General features: G+C 33.3%; 1 protein-coding gene and 1 non-coding gene across 5 annotated transcripts; both read left to right on the forward strand.

Moving 5' to 3' along the window:
- The first annotated feature begins 10,335 nt into the window (after positions 1–10,335).
- Trnat-agu lies at positions 10,336–10,409 on the forward strand. Its single transcript has one exon. It is a non-coding gene; the product is annotated as a tRNA-Thr (tRNA).
- Positions 10,410–13,425: 3,016 nt separating this feature from the next.
- Positions 13,426–17,367, forward strand: LOC112126894. 4 transcript variants are annotated; one of them, XM_024226859.1, is made up of 4 exons: positions 13,426–13,513; positions 15,853–15,982; positions 16,043–16,090; positions 17,117–17,367. In XM_024226859.1, exons 1-4 carry the CDS (start codon positions 13,508–13,510, stop codon positions 17,257–17,259), a joined length of 327 nt encoding a protein of 108 aa, XP_024082627.1. In that variant the 5' UTR covers positions 13,426–13,507; the 3' UTR covers positions 17,260–17,367. The 4 variants fall into 4 exon arrangements, 3 of the variants coding, with proteins under 3 accessions (XP_024082627.1, XP_024082629.1, XP_024082628.1); XR_002910283.1 differs by lacking the exon at positions 13,426–13,513 and adding an exon at positions 14,352–14,446 and having other exon boundaries at positions 17,089–17,150; XM_024226861.1 differs by lacking the exon at positions 13,426–13,513 and adding an exon at positions 14,352–14,446 and having other exon boundaries at positions 15,849–15,982.
- The last annotated feature ends 1,022 nt before the right edge of the window (positions 17,368–18,389 follow it).

Consider the following 18,389-nt stretch of genomic DNA (forward strand, 5'->3'; position numbering starts at 1 on the left):
CTCTTAATGATGATGTTCTGCGATCAGTGGTGGAAGAAAACCCCAAAACAACTGTTCGAGAACTTGCAGAGCAACTCAAAGTCAGTAAAACGACCGTCGCTGACCACCTCAAGGCGATTGGAAAAGTGAAAAAACTCGAAAATTGGGTTCCACACTCATTAAACGATCGCCAAAAAAATCAGCGCTTTGATGTTTGTGCATCACTTCTTTGTCGAAACAAAAATGACCCATTTCTGGCCAGAATTGTTACATGTGACGAAAAGTGGATTCTCTACGATAACACTAGACGTTCTGGACAGTGGCTCGACAAAGGAGAAGCTCCAATACATTTTCCAAAGCCCCCAACTCATCAAAAAAAGGTAATGGTTACGGTATGGTGGGCTTCATTTGGTTTAATACACTACAGCTTCTTAAATCCTGGCGAAACCATCAATGCTGAATCATACTGTAACCAAATTAATACCATGCATCAGAAATTGGCAGTAATGAAGCCCTCTTTGGTCAATCGGAAAGGGCCCATTTTGTTGCATGACAACGCTCGACCACATGTGTCACGTGTAACGTCACAAAAATTATTGGAGCTTGGCTATGAAACTTTGCCTCACCCACCCTACTCTCCGGACCTCTCGCCTACTGACTACCATTTTTTTAGACACCTGGACCACTACTTACAACACATAATATTCAAAAATCAAACGGAACTGGAAAATGCATTTATTGACTTTATCAATTCTAAAAATTCTGAATTCTACTCAGACGGAATTAATAAGTTACCAACACGTTGGGAGAAATGTATTGAGAGTATGGGAAATTATTTTGATTAAAGAACATTGCTTTAAAGTAACTAGTTTCTTTTTTTTTGTTTAATACCAAAATCCTGCATTATTTTCCGGACAACCCAATAGTATCTAATTACATATAGGTCTTTCGTTCACCATTGTATTTATATATCTGTGTATATATCAAATATCTACCGATCGATTCACAAGCCTGTTAACACACCAATCCTTCTACATATCTAAATATTTAAGATCTATCTTTTAATGTCAATTTTTCTACCTATCGTATATTTTTCATATTTATAAAAAAAAAGTCCCTTTCTTTGGTACACAGATATATTCCTTTTGATCTATCTGTAGAACTTAAATCTCGATCTATCTGTGTATTGTTTTAAGTATAGATCTGCCTAAAGCCGGGAACACACTTACCCGAAGTTGGATTGGTTCTGAGAACTCAAGAATAAAAAAAAGATAAAGATCATAAAATTGATTACTATCGTAATAGGTTTTCATTTTCATTTTTACTATAGATAATAAGACAGACAAGACGGTAAATAGAAAGGATAAATATATTAACCGACAGGAAAACGACTTGATAGGTTAGATATATATGCGATACGTATTAAGCCGGGAACACACCCCATGCGACGCTACCCGATGCTACCCGACGCAATCCAAAATCCAATTTTCCATAAGGATGTATTACCCCCGTGCACATCTGACCGATATACGCAACGCTACCCTACTCTACACTCTGCGATTTTCGTCCAGATTTTCGTCGAGTAGCATCGAGTACAATCAAAGACAAAAGAACTGGACCATAACATTTTTATTCAAACTACATGAATTATTGTCGTTATATTAATTACAACAAACTTATTTTAATATAAACCAAATTAGATGAGTTCAAAAATTCATGAGTGTTTATAAAAATTATTTAATGATGATGGTTAGGCAGAAAATTGATCAAAAACCGGAATAACTTTATTTAAAACAATTAAATTTAACGATCAATTTATTACATGGTTGTGCTCATAAAATTTAACTAACAATTTATTACATGGTTTTGCTCAAAATATTGCATTAAGAAAAGAGGCGTTGCGGGTGTGATACTGATTTGTGATACACGCTGTGTGACTGGACGTGGCGTGAGCTTCCGTCGCATAGATGTGCACACCCTACCAAAACGTGGCAAGGCGTCGGGTAGCATCGCATAGCGTTGCATGGGGTGTGTTCCCGGCTTAATACATATCGCATATATATCTAACTTATCCAGTCGTTTTCCTGTCGGTTAATATATTTATCCTTTCTATTTACCGTCTTGTCTGTCTTATTATCTACAGTAAAAATGAAAATGAAAACCTACGATAGTAATCAATTTTATGATCTTTATCTTTTTTTTATTCTTGAGCACTCAGGACCATTCCGACTTTTTCTTTCGTTTTCTCCAATCGCTTCCTCATTTCTCTGTTACACTATTAAGCGTAGTTTCATATCAGACAAAATATTATATACTGCTACTTCCTGTTAATCTTTCTTCAATTGACAAAGTTAATTCATTGTTCCGAATGTAATTTGTCTTCAGGCCGAACGATTTGGCCTTTTGACGATTACAAACTGGGAATTGTACCGGGACTCATGGTGCGCTTGCATAGAATAGCTCTTTTGAAATTGCATCATTTATTGTTATGGTGAAAGGTTCGCCCCGTGGATAGAAGCGGTATTTCTACGTAACCCAAACAATCGACTAACCTATTTGCATAATTGAACCAGGAAAACTGAATGACAGCTTGTAACGGAAATAGATTCAGGCAATTAATACCGACTCTTATTAACAATTTATGATTTTTACAAGAAAACATTGTTTATCTTTCTCTTTTTACTAAAATTGTATTTCGTAAATGTTTCGGTCACGTATAAAAATTTCGTTTCTATGGATACATTGAATTACCGTTTTTATTTAAATTTCAATTTTTGTACAGTTAATTAATCATACAACAAAGACGGTAGGAAACATTCACTAGTCATTTTTGAAATTTTTTGAATGTAATTAACATATAAATAAATGAGTGAGGTCTGAGGACAATATTCATTCTGGACACGCCTCCTTCGGCAAGCTCGCTACTGAATATTTATGTATCTTTGCTTACCCAGCCTATCTGCTACGGGCCGTGTATTCGGTATTGGTCATCCTTCACTCGCTCAAATCCACTCTTCCTGACTTGCAACTTCTATAACTTTTTTTCATAAACCCCGTAAAGAAAAGATTCGTTCAACTTTATTGACAGAGGTGAAAAATCATGGATATGATAATCGTTATTGTGTCACACTTGTGGAAACCGTGGTCAGAAATGGGTACTATGTATGTACGACCAACAGTAAAAGACTCGTTGCTTTGAATATAAATTCACAGGGGGTTGCCTGCTGTTGACATTTGTATGATAATGATGAATAAGATGAATTATTGTACCTCTCCCCTAAGAAGCAAATAGTTCAAGAATATCTGAATAATCTAGATTATGTTTATTTTTGAATTGATCTTTCACAACTATTCTCTATCATAATAAAACTTGGGTAAATGAATTATTTACAATTAATCACTCAGTTGTATTTGTATCATGAAATAAAACCTAGAAATGTGAAACCCAATAAATAATTTTTATATTTTACAATAATAATAAATATTTAGAAATTGTGAGATGCGGTCTGGTGTGATGTAGGGTCCAGAAAAACATTTTCTTTATCGTGCCAACGTTTCGATCTTTATTGAGATCATCTTCAGGGCCTAGGATTTACAAACATTGTTTACATTTAACAAATACATTTAGGATGTGGAAAAGTGAATTTATACAATGCAAAATATATTTTTTATATATTCAATAAAAGTATTTCTACTCACTCAAAGTGTTTGTCTTCTGTGTAATTGTGTCATTCTTGCGTGTCGAGTCGAGAGTGCCAGTGAAATTTTGCTATTTTGTGTTTATATACGTTGAATTTTGAAGGGGAGGGGAAGGATGTCGGTATAGAAAAGACATTTTTGTATAAGGCGTCGGCTTCTTTGAGGTGAAAAGAGCCGACGAAGGGAAAAAAAGTGTTGGTAATGGTTCGGCCAGATTATCCTTTCAGGATTAAATAGACAGGGATAAATAGGAAAAGGAAAGCTAAATTGTTGGGAAATTAGACTATGTGAAAAATATTTGATGTGTGGAATGTAAAGTGATGATATAGGTATGTTATCTGTATTGAATTTGATTAATGATATTGGCGTAGCTGCGACTGAGTTTACGTGTATCTGTTCTGTAATTGATGCTGTGTTTATCTCTGTTGATATAAACCATTTCTAAGAAATTACGTTTATGTTTGTTTTGTTCTGTGTGTAATACTTTGATTGAATGTATAAAAAAAATATATTTTGTATTGTATAAATTCACTTTTTCACATCCACAATGTAATTGTTATATGTAAACAATGTTTGTAAATCCCAGCCCCTGAAGATGATCTCAATAAAGATCGAAGCGTTGGCACGATAAAGAAAGTGTTTTTCTGAAACCTACATCACACCAGACCGCAGCTCACGATTTCTAAATAAATATCGATTAACGGTCACTAATCACCACACAATAATAATAAAGATGGTTATATATACCAAGGAGGAATAAAATCTTTGTGCATAGAATCATTTATGTTTACAGCCAATTAAGAAGTTTTATAGTTTTTATAATTTATCATTAACTAACCACGTAACCTCACGTCATACAGTATCAATTATCGGTAACGCAGTGACCGAGTGGTTAGGGCGTCCGACACCTATTTGCTACGCTAGCGGTCCTGGGTTCGAATCCCCGAGTAGCCCATGGATTTTTAATTGAGAATAATACGAAAAAAATATTTTAAAGTTATTTGACTCTTATCCGCGACCTTCAGCGGGTAGTTGGACGTTAATCCTTCTATTCAATTCACTAATTTCGTGGTCCGCTTGACCAATTAATATATTACAATTAATTAAGGTTTTTAGTTGAGATAAAAAAGTCAATGGCACGAGCGGGATTCGAACATACGATCTTCGGCTTGATACGCCGCTGCTCTACCACTTGAGCTATCGTGACCTCGATCCACTCGGGAGATAACAACCCAGCGCCCGAGTGGATCGAGGTCACGATAGTTCAAGTGGTACAGCAGCGGCGTATCAAGCCGAAGATCGTGGGTTCGAATCCCGCTCGTGCCATTGACTTTTTTATCTCAACTAAAAACCTTAATTAATTGTTAATCCTTCTCTTTACCTACTATCCTTCGCCATTGAACGTACTTGCGAGTTGAAGGGTCGGCGTCTTCCTTATTGATGTACCTTAGGCATCTGTGGCGGCTGGCCATCCCATTTCCGAACCACTTATCAAACCTTTGGAAACGATACAGCGATCATCACAAGACACTCTTGTCCAATGATTTCTACCCGTACTCGTGAACAAACCGTAACCCTTCTGGTGTCTTGGTGATAGAAGAAGATTATTTCTTGATTGGATCCCCAATACGACTGAAACGGTTTTTCACATTATACAGAGCACTTTCATGACTTATAACGCTCATATCACTTACAAATGAAAGGATACTTGGAAGAAGATGGAATACGACCGTTAAGCCAATATGGACTTTGGAGTGGAAGTGTGGTTTAACCAACCTTCTAATATCCGTCGCATCCCAATCCATAAACTTTAAGATATCCTTGATGTTTCTTTTTATGTTTCCAACAAAATTAACCATGCCAATATTCTTTTTGTCCATGATGTAATCCTTTCCCGTTATCACAATCTTATAAAACTCTCCTAACAACCAAAATCCTCAAATTCCAAAACTCGTATCTTGACGAATTTCCAAATGAAGAGGCCATAACCGCAAGGCATCCTGTCCGGTCACAGTAACACTACTCTCTTTAGAGAAAAAAAAATTGTTGTCTTAAAGTACATCCAAAGGGTAGTTTCGTATTTATATATCACTGTTATTTGTTACCTAATTAAGGAAAAGTTGTAATGAACTGTAAATAATAAATTAAAAATCATTAACCATAATTTTTTTATTGAAGCGTGTTCATCTCCAATCATGCTGATTATTCTCGCTTGTATACTTAATATCGCTTAATTGATAACTGTTAACATCTACAAACACAAGAGGATTTACCGGTTCAATGTTGTTATCCATCGCACGGTTGTCAGACGAGAAAATAGCGATTTATGACAGTATTGGAACGAAAAGCGCTGATTGCGAATGTGGCATTGAAGAAATTTGTTCTGCATTGGTATAAGTTCCGATTATGGATACACGGGATTTCAAGTGCATCCCTGATGCATCCCCGTCAAAAATACTAATTACTCGAGAGTTTAAGATAGTATTCATACATTATCATTTGAGCATCAGGGATTCAAATATCAAGTTAATACTAAAACTCGAATAATGAGCCAATATTTCACTAATCAGAAGCGACGTGGGAAAACAAGCGGCTTGCCTTACATACAGTTCAGTTTCTGATCATTTTGATGGTTTATTCTTGTTATTTCGGCCTGTAAGACGCTATTGGATAAAAAACTTCAGTGGTAGGTTTGGACTTCTTACATAATCCAAGTAATAAGAAATACATAATCCAAGTAATAAGAAATACTACCAAAGAAGCAGATCTACTGAAAATGAAGGATGTTTTACCAAAACGACGATAATAGACCAAAATGATTAGAAACCACCAAAGTACATGTACACCAACCCGCACATTTAAAAAAAAGATATCAAATGTGAAACTATGCTATTATGAACAATTAAATTAGTCTATATTGTTGACTGTTTGATGGTATGCGGCTGGATATGGAATTTTTAAATAAAAATACTTAGTTTTGATCACCTGGAAAAAACACATCGTCGATATGTTTCATATAGACATATTTCACCAAGCAAAATTCGCAGAAATGGACGGAAGCAGGGTTTTGACTCGCTCTGCTTTTATAACCCGGAATCTGGTTTTATAACCCTGGCCGTAATCGTTCAAAATATTGTTTCAATGAATATTACTACATACTTTCAATTTCAGAATTATATTTGAACATATTAATTACAAGATTTGTGATCGCTCATGGTATTCATAAGAACTGATAAGCTGTAGGAAGAAAATTGATTTTATTAAATAACTTATAAATGTTTATATCAATTTCCTGGGAGTGAAAGATATAAATAATTTACAACAACAATTAGTTTCTTTTTAGTCCTCATTTTGAACTGAAATAAATCCCACTCCCATTCAGCAGTACGGTGCCCTGGGGAAGGAAGTGTAGATTTGAAGTCAGATAGTTTCTGTTTGTTCGCCCCTTTGGCAGAAGGGCAGAAGTTAAGTGTCATGTTTCTAAGTTTAGAGTTTGTCTTTAACCGAGTTTACATTCGGTCCATATTTTCGTTGGTTTCGACGATGTAATTGGATTAGGAATCGCCCGGGGATATCAAGCCGTTAATTTTGTCGACTCGTTTTATAAAAACAACCAAACCAAAGTTAATTGCAGAGAGACACGTGACGAACGAATATCCGCGCGTAATTTACACAGAAAGGTAAAATGCTCCCCGACCGAATTTCGCCGTTTATAAACCCAGAAATGTATGCTGAAATATTTCGATTTAATTTATCTTGTGCTTAATTAGTAATATGCATATTAAAACAAAATCCTTTTGGTGAGAGTAGTCGCAGTGTTAATGTTTAAATGAAAAAAAGTATTATTTTCCTACTACTAAAAAATACTTGTTTTCTGTTCCTAATGAAAATAGCAATAATGAATGCATTTGGATGTTGAAAAAATATCGATACTTTACAGTATCGGTATTTTGCCATTCGACAGTAATTATACTCATACATTTGTCCGTGGTGCGAATTCTACAGAAGACTTGCAACACTATGCGCTATGCTATTATAGGTCATATTGTCTGTTACATGGCGTTTCTTGGAAAAAAGGCTTGGTAGTAATCGATTTTCAAAATGCAATTCAAGAAAGTAAATCTAGAATATACATGGAATTTATTTTAAATCGAGTCAAATAATTATTCTATAACACATGAATCTCAATTGGTAATTTTACAACACTTTATGTTTTTTAGTTGCTGTTCAATTTGTTAAGTGCTAAGATGTGACTGGTTTTATTAATTAAGGAACTACTTTTTAATTTTAACGTTGTGGTTTCTATAGGTGATCCGATTGTAGAAAAATAATACATACTTTACTGTTTGAAGGATTTAACAGTGAGTTTGTGCCCTTCAGGAAGTGTAAACCGAAGAAGAAAGATCATCCTGATCCGACTCAGAAATGGTTATACGCGGTTGACTTACGGCCTGAAGAAAAAGGTTGCTCAATGTGTCCCACCGAACGAGTAGGAATGTCATCCGATGAAAGAATTGTTCTCGAGCATGAATCTTTTACATTTAATTTATTTAATGCTTAATTACTTTTACGTAGGATGTCTAAATAGTAAGTACAAAATCGAAAAAAAACTCAACTATTTAAGTTACCACTCCGACCATTTAGTTCCTTAACATTTTAGAATTAGGAATGTTGTGATTGACTAAAGATTCGGAAATTGAATGGAACTTTGGAGATTGCGAGGTGCGGTCTGGTGTGACGTAGGTTTTAGAAAAACATTTTCTTTATCATGCAAACGTTTCTATCTTTATTGAGATCATCTTCAGGGTTCAAAGTTTTTGTTTTCCGTGTAGATGTGTCATTCTTGTGAGTCGTATTGAGAGTGCCCTAACGGCTAACGGTCACTGAACACCACACATTGAATAAAACTATGGACAGCAAGTGGAAAAAATAGTATTTTATGATCATAGGTAGTCTTGTGAAAGGTCATAACAAGACTTGCTTTAGTCCTAGTTATATTTTCAGGTATTTGGTAACTGTTCAACTCCAACAGTGCTGGACAGTCAAGGTGATTGTTTAAAATATTTACAAAATAAAACAACTGCCAATAATTTCATCCTGGATTCTGATGGCAATAGTGTGGAATATAAAGTATTCCCATAGTAATCACCAGCACCACTGATTTGAGCCAAACGATTAATTTATAATTTCATTATTTTATTAAAATTATCAGAAACATAAGTACGATAACCAAACAAGATAGGCATAATCCATATTACTCTGTACTAGGGCAAGGAAAGACTAAACCATTACTACACTGTTGCAAGCACCAGTAAACCATAAAACCAATCATTCAAAAACATTTGGAAAACACTGAGCGAATATATTCAGAAAAAGAACGACCACTATCAAAAAGGCCACCAAGATCACAAATTATTATCCATCCTTAACCATGTTTGGTGGAAACAGGGGTATTTCTGTATAGATAGATTTTTATTGCGGTTGATCTTATTATTGTGTACAATATAAAAATATATGTATTCCGTATTAACTGTTTCGTCAGAATGTATATATAAATATTTATGTGTGAATACAAGAGCATCGAAGGCGAAATATCAAGTACTATCTACCATTGGTTTATAATAATAATAGTTTATAATAAATAGAAATTACTAAGGAATACTCCATATTTCTCCATCACGCTACTCAAGTGAATGGTATTTAAAGTTTTGGTTAAAACTACATGCGTATTGTCCAAAAGCCAGTAAGGCTCCAATTACAGAGGTTGACGTATGTATATGCTGAGCTTATATAAATCTATAAATTCTATTCCACTTTATAAGTTATATTTGCGTACAATATATCATCCTATAGATCAATAGAACCATAAATATAATGAATTTTAGTGTCAATAATTTTTAACGATATTACAAAATTTATTGCATAGATTTGTATCAACAAATATGCTACAATCCTTCATTCAACCCTTAGCCGGCCATCAAAAGTTACATCTATCTTAACTAAAATAGATTATTGTTAAAATTTCTTTTCTTTTTCTTCTAAAAAGTGCGTTTTTTAAATTATAATTCATAAAAAATATTACTTCGATTAATTTATTTTTAAATTTAAATATGATTTTCTTCATATTGTCGAACATAGTTTTCGATGAAAAACGTTTTACGGCAAATATTGTCAAAAATAGGCAGTTGGTCTTGGGGGAGGATATCTCCCTGAGCGTAACAAACAAGTTTTATTTCTTTTCATATTTACACATAATAAAAAAAACTGCAAGATTTTGTGAATATGATTTGATTCTCATTTATCTATTATATAAGCTTTTTTTTATTGACACGTATTTATTACGAAAACATAATTTGTTTATTTTCTTCATAGCAATAATTAATCAATTATATTTACAAAGTCCATTATATTTCGTAAACCGATTCACTAAGTAACTTCTTTCAATTAATTAATCTTTATGTAAGGTGGTCGTTGAAATGAAAAAGATAGTGTCACGAGCGGGATTCGAACCCACGACCTTCGGCTAAATACCCCGCTGCTCTACCACTTGAATTATCGTGACTTCGATCCTCTCGAAATTCACTTGAAAAATGTCAAAAAGGAGGGAAAATTCAAAAGGTAGGTTGAGATGAGAAGTTGGTGTCCAAGTGGATCGAAGTCACGATAGCTCAAGTGGTTAGAGCAGCGGCGTAGTTCGCCGAAGGTCGTGGGTTCGAATCCCAGTCGTGACACTAGCTTTTTCATTTCAACCAATACTGTACATACATATATTTACTACATTGTCATGAAAAACATTGCGCTTATGAATATAGTGTTTGAAAGGGTAAATAGAATATAAACTTAGTTGGGGGCTGAAATGACCTAGATGTCGGAAGCCCCTGTCAAAAAAAAAAAAAAAAAATTGCTCTGATTTTACTACAACCTTTTCTCTTTATCGTGCCAACGTTTCGATCTTTATTGATGGGCCTGGGATTTACAAACATTGTTTACATATTACAATTACATTTTGGATGTGGAAAAGTGAATTTCCCAGGCCCTGAAGATGATCTCAATAAAGATCGAAACGTTGGCACGCTAAAGAAAATGTTTTTTTTTGAAACCTACATCACACCAGACCACATCTCACGATTTCTAAATAAATAGCTATTTTCATTTTATGTTGTACCGTCTGGGGTTCATACGTGTACGGTGGTCACACCAGATCGCACCTCACAATCTCTAAATAATCATTAATTAACGGACACTAAATATTACACATTTATGTTGTATTCTTAGTTGTAGGTACAGTTAGGTAGGAGAAATAGATACAAACGTACCAGAAAACCGTATCAATTGTTTATTCTGAAATTTAAGTTTACGATGAATAATAAATTACTAATTTTATTACGTATGAAAAGATGTAAATATCTTAATATAATTGAAAAAAATATATATATTTGCGTGTACATAACCCAAACGCAATTTTGAGAGAAAACTTGATTGCGATCGCTTGCGATTTTATATTCTTTGAATAGCTCATGTCAGCTTATAACCATCACTTGCTTATGGTGTAGTTTCAATGTAGATCAATTTTGAATAAATACGCCTCAACCTTTTAATACCTAATGTTATTCATAATTCTCCAAAATTACTTAACCACCAAGAACTGTTATCATTTTTATTAACCCAGGGAATTTGGGCGGAGCTATTAATCACTATATAAGTAGTCACTGGGTTGGGGTTTGGAAGATAATAGCCGTTGTCTCTGAACTGAACGTGGCAAAAGAGAAAAAGCCACATCGGCCGTGATGGATTACCGGACAAGAATGAAGTGGTTAGCTAATGAAACTCGTAACTCAAGTACCCGGACTACCCTGTAAACGATTCACGATAAATACCATTCCTCCTTTGCCCATTTAGTACCATTGCCGCTCTGACTTATCAAGTTTTATACCTTCCTCCGTTAAAAAATGAGTCCAATTCTGAATTAATAACAACGCAAATTGTTTAAGAAAATTAGAAAAACTATTACCATTCCCTATAGTTATTTATAGTTATGTAAACATGTTCTGATCAGCTGAATGTGTAAATTTCAACTATCATCGTAAAGAATGTGGTTGAATTAAATGCACATGAATGGGTGCCGGTGGGCTCGTGGAGTACCATGCAAAAAAAGTTAATTGCAGCAATTAAATGAAAAATTTCTGTTCCGAGATTCACGATGTTACTCACTCACATTATTTTCGTGGATAGTCAGTAACGCTAGCTTTTTACACTCTGCCTTGATGATTCTTTCTTTCCATTATTTCTCGCCTCTCACTTTCTCTCTCCCCCTCTCTCTCTATTAGAATATCTGACTATTTTTGGAACTTTTATATTTATTTTGCTTTAGTTTTTGGGGGAAACTCGATTTAGTTGTAACAAGCAAATTCCATAAATCTTGGATCTAATCGTTTTCTTACTAATATTGCAGAATCTGACAAATAATAATAATAAATTTTGTATGATTGTGCTTTTCTAACTTCTAGAGATAATATGTACACAGGGTGTGCTTCAGATGGCTCGGCTGAATTTCTCATAAACCAATGACGATATAAAAAAAATACATATTTAATATTTTTTAGTTTAGTTTCAAGTTTTTGCATATTTTTTTGTAGAAAATTATGTAGGGGACCTCAGACCCCTTTTCAACATCCAAATTTTAAATACAACCCTATACCTCTTGACACATCACTTTAAAGGATTTTTACGATGAAAACAATGGTACAATCGGATGGTTCGCTATTTAATAATCACATTTCATGTTCGAATGGATTGACAAGCATTATCTATCCTTTGCCGCAGTTCTTCAACTGAGGTTGCTAGTTATGATTTGTTTCTTAAATGGTCCCAAAGAAAATAGTCAATTAGAGTTAAACCGGGTGATCGAGGAGGCCAACAGATCCAGCCATGAGATCCTCCACCTATGAAGTGACAATTCAAATAACGTCTCACCTCCAAAGATTTGCATGTAGGGCATCCATCAAGCTGGAGAATTATTCTTTGTTGTTGTTGCATAGGAACATCACCTAATTGGTGAAACCTCCCTCAAAAAATTGAGGATGTGAGCACCATTTAAATAATTTTTGTAGGCATAAGGCGCAATTAATTTATTTCCAAAAAGTCCACACGAAACGTTGATACTGTGAACCACCTGATAATGACAAGAGTACGAATTTCTTGGATTTTCCACTGACCAAGTTCGAAAATTCCAAAGGTTTAGTTGCCATTAGAGGTTAACTTGGATTCATCAGGCCATAAAATTTAAGGAAAAACGTTTTCTTTATCCTCCCAAATCGACATTTGTACAAGGAACTTGAGAGTTTACCATAATCAAAGTCCCGAAGTCCCTAAGATGAGAGCGATACGGTTTAAAATTGTAAGTCCAAAGTACATTTCTAATTTTATTTTTTGAAAAACCTAAAACCCTTCCAACATTTTGGATTTGTACATACAGTAAAATATTCAGCTCCTCGTCGAAATTACGCTCCTATTTTCTTAGTTATGGAACTGCAACTGATCCGTGTTTCCTCACATTGCGAGCGAAATGAATAAATGTTTTGTGGTTTACTCTAGGGCAATCAGGAAATTTCTGGGAGAACAACTCGACTGTAGCGCGCAATAACCTCCATTATCAATAAAGCAATCGTAAATATCAACTCGCTGTTAATCGGAAAAATATCCTCTTCAGTTCATTTTGAATGGTGTACTGCATATAAGGAATAAGTTTTATTGTAAACTTTATTTACTTCCAGGGATTAACATTTGCTCTTATAATGAGAATTTGACAAACAATAGCAGAATGTAAACAATGAAGGTAATTAATATTTACTTTAGCGAAGAAATATTTTATTGGAATTAACCACGAAACAAACGAAAGTTTTTTTCAACCTTTTTTCCACCAATTTTTAATTTACTGACCAATTTAAAATCTGCCTCAACCATTGTTTTAAGCGTAATAATTACTTTAAAATGATGTGTCAGGATGTATAGGGTCGAATTTGAAATTTTGAAGTTGAACTGGGGCTGAGGCAGCCAATATAATTTTTTTCCAAAAAACGTAAAAATTTGAAACTATACAAAGAAATATTAAACACTTCTTTTTGTTGTTTTGATAGCGTCATTGGCTCAAGAGAAATTCAGGAGGGGCTTATATTATATATAATTATAACTTCCTAATATAATCTGTAACTTCTTTCTTTATTTTGTTTCAAATTTTTGCTATCTATCTCTATTCCTTCACACCACTATTTCTCATCTATATTCGCTTCTTTCTCTTTTGCTTATTTCTATCTCTCACTCCCTCTAACTCCTTCCTTTTCTTTCAGTTTCTTTGAATGAACTTTCGTGCCTCACTCCTCTAATTTTTCCTTCTCACTCTTTCCTATTGTTTACATTTTTTTCAATAGCTCTGTCTTATCTTTTGTGCCTCGCTTCCTCTCTCAATCACGCTCTCACTCTCTCTCTCTATCTATCTATCTATTTATCTAACTAAATATCTATCTGTCTATCTATTTTTTTTATTTGAAACAAATATTTTTACAAATTTGAACGATGGATTACGAAACATCTGCCATATCGACGGTGTTGATGACGTGAAAAGAGGAGAAAGATCGATTTATCCGTTTGAATAACACATATGCTGAGCCAATTTTGGCATAATTGACGCGTTAACGTTTCAGGTGATATCGTGACATGCCACGAGAAAACTGAGATAATCCATTCATAAATAAAGATCATCTCATTTTCGGTAATTATTAATCATCTAACTGTAGTTATTACTCTGTCCATATTCGTATAGTAAAATATGATACGTTTTGAATAACCCGTACAATTGGAGTATTTATTTAACTTTTTTTTGTAAACTAGACACATGTGGAATAAACTCATGTGTATCGGTGTATATTTTTAATAATAATATATTTAATATACAATAATAATACATTTACTATACATTTATAATAATAGTAATAATTATTTCAAATTTAAAAAAATAATTGATCATTGATATAACCGTTTTGGAAAAGGCTTGCGATTGGTCAAAAGCTTGTAATTGATGATGCTAACATTGCTTCAAGTGGCAACTCGTGCTTCATCATTGTTGATGACAGTAGCAATCATTTGTCAACGGACGAACGACGCCCCATGACAGCGTTCTCCTTAATTATTAATAGTAAAAACATGACGGTACGTACAAATTTTGTAAATTCAACGTACCAGTAAGCTGTTAATTTGAATTCCGATTCGGCAAAAAGATGCATGCAGGCACGTGAATTATTAACTAGGATGTACTTTCGCAAGCCGAATTATTAATGATTCACTTAATTGAACATTTTTGTGATTTTATTGAAAGCTTTTCCGAGTAATAATATAAATCAACTTAAAAACAGTATTTATTACTTTAAATTTCTTTTATTTGGAAAAAATAATCTATCTGCAGTAGTAATAAATGATAGATCACCCAAACTAATTATGCACTACATATTAAAATAAATTTTTTATTTATGTACGTTTAAATAGACTAGACAAAACATATTTCAAATATTCAAAAAATGGGAAAATTCGAAAAGATTGTAGTAAATGTAAGTTGAGATGGCGAGTTGGTGTCCGAGTGGATCGAAGTCACGATATATCAAGTGGTTAGAGCAGCGTCGTATTAGCCCATCATGGTCGTGGGTTCGAATCCCGCTCATGATACTACCATTTTTCATTTGGACTAAAACCTTACACAAAAAGATTAATTAGTTGAAAGAATTAATTTGGTCAAAAGACCACTAAATATAATGGACTTATTTCAAATGTTTTACCAGTTCTTATTTTTACCCAATACAAATTAAGGACAACATTAAGGGCAGAACTATATGTAAACTCGTACAAGTTTATTTTTTAGTATCGAAGTATTAAGAGTTTTGTAATCAAAATATAAAATCTTGATTAAAAAATAAAATAAAAACTTTAATTATAAATTTATTTAAAATATCTTTCTTTACATAAATGAATAAATAAAATTTGAAACATTTTGTCTGGGTTTTAAAGAAAACGCAAAATAATCTTCAAAACCTATACAAAAGTAATTCGTTCAATATTTTAATTGGATACATTTATGCTAACAACTTAAATAATTAGATCAAATGGATGTTTTTTTTGTTGAGAAAGCATGCAGCAATTTTCAAACAACGAATGGCTACCGCCAACTTTCAAAATGACAAAAAGAGAAAATGTCTACAAGTAATCAATAGTACAACGATTTATCGAATGTTGCAAGCGAGAAAAGAACAGGTTAAAGGTAAAAGTTTCATATTGCTGTATTTTCATAGCGTTTTTAATATTTTTTACTTCTATATAGGCATCTTCGTTGTAATGGATGCTGGTTGTACGGAGAGACTTGGATTTGGTAAGAGCCAATGAACCCGGAATGTATATAATAAAGAAATATTTATGACAAGGAGCACTTCGCGTTTCTTTTCACAACTAACCACCCACCATACTGGTGAATCAGGATTTAACACCATCTAAAATAAAACACTTTAAAGGCGAAAAAAAATTCTTTACATTAAGGACAGAACTTACTGACAGAACTTAACTATATAATCGTACACATTTACTTTTTAGAACATTAAATTAAACTTACACAGATTTATTTTGATGTTACTAAAGAAGGAAAAAAGATGGGAAATTCTGGAATTGTGGTTAGCATTAAGACAGTTCTAAATTTAACCTGTTTGGTCTATTAGACTGAAAATCTGGGATAACTCTGGTAAAGAAATTTTCACCCGTCTATCAGACGCTGTTATTCTGAAATGTACAGCTAAAAAAGTTATTTCGGATTCTGAAAATAAAATTCGTTCGCACGATTGTCACAAAATTATAAAATCCCACCAGCATGTTTTATAAATTAATTATCAAAATAGTTGGCACGTAAATGAAAAATACCAAATAAAACTAAAAACAAAAATAAAAAAGATTAATGCTCAGAGTAACCCAAAAAAGTAATCAAAATTTCTTAAATTAAGTCATAATAAGTGCTTTTTTTTAATAAAAGTGAATATACATAAAACTTCTCCTTAAACGAGGTTACAAATTACTTTTGTAATAGCTAAACAAATTTAAACTGAAAATACAAGCATTAGTATTAGTGTGTAGTATTTATTGGCCGTTAATTAATGATTATTTGGAGATGGTAAGATTTCACACAAGACTTCATATCACGATATCTGACGTAAGCATTAGTATTTATATAAGTATAAAATATTTAATGGTCAGAACATTAGGGCAACTCTTAGCGTTGAATTTTTGATAGTTTAACATGTGTTTAACTGAATTACGTGTAATTATCTGACATTCATATAATAGAACTCTACACACCTTTTAACTCCTTTTTACATATTGTAGACAGAGTATAAAGTATACATATTCGTAGAGCCAAAAGCACTGAAGGCTTTTGACCTTCAAAACAAAGCTGGCATGGGAATGTCCAGCATATCTCGAACTCCCGGGGAAACGAAAACAAGTCTTTCTGATGTCGGTGCGACACGAGGGGATGAAAGGCGACGAATAGACTGATAAAGTAGGAAAAGCAGGAACAGACCTCACACCCTTCGTAAAAGAACCGCAATTTGACAAGGCCACACACGGAGGAATTAGCCAAAAGCAAAACAATCAAAGAATTTTTTCAACATCCAAACTGGGAAAATAAATTGTTTTGCAGAGGCAAGAATTAAAGAAAATAATAAACATTAAAATTTTACTGGTCATTGCTCATTTAATTACCATATAAAAAATTATTAATCAGTCAAAAATTGCCGGTCCTGTCGTGAAACAAAGACATGGGAACATTTGCAATATGACTGGAAGCGTTAGCCTGGAAAAGTTCAAAAATGCAATATCAAACCCTGGCGAAGAGGAACGTCGGACTGCTGAAATACTTTAAAGATATTGCACTTTTGGATAAATTTCCACAAAAAATCTTAAAGGTCGCAGTGAAAGAAGGGAGACTACATTGAGCAGTGACCCCGAAAAAAATTGTTGGGTTACGATTTAAAACGTACAGAGTTGCACAATTTTTTATCTATCTATTAAATTAAGGGAGCAGTATCAATTTCGGTTCATCTGCGTTAGTGCCTTGCAAACGTAATTGTTGGCAAAAAGTAAATTGTTAAAACGTAAATTTTATTTTCTTGAATATTGGTTTACGTATCAATATTAATCTAAAAAAACATTTTTGGATTACACATTTGTGATCGACAAACGTTATATTAATATAATATGTTTGAAAAAAACTAATGGTTTTTAATATTTTTTTAAAAGCTGACAGTTAGTTATATATCACAAAAATTGTTTTCTTCCGATGCTTTATCATAAAAAGGTTTTCATTTTACAAAAAAAAAAAAAATTACAATCAAAATTTTAAGAAATATTTTTTTAAATTATACAATAATATTACATAATATTATAATTATTTATATTTTTTATTTAAGGCTTTGGTTGAGATGAAAAATTTTAGCCACGAGCGGAATTCGAACCCACTACCTTTTGGCTCAATACGCTGCTGCACGACCAACCACTTGAACTAACGTGATTCGAAACGAAATGAGCCGAAGGTCGTTGGTTCCAATCCCGCTTGTGACACTAGGTTTTCATGTCAACCAAGACCGTAGATAAAAAGTATAATTAATTATAAAATTATTCCGAAT

This window comes from Cimex lectularius, unplaced genomic scaffold (genome assembly GCF_000648675.2).
Source record: "Cimex lectularius strain Harlan isolate CLEC.00 unplaced genomic scaffold, Clec_2.1 scaffold7, whole genome shotgun sequence".
NCBI lineage: Eukaryota > Metazoa > Arthropoda > Insecta > Hemiptera > Cimicidae > Cimex > Cimex lectularius.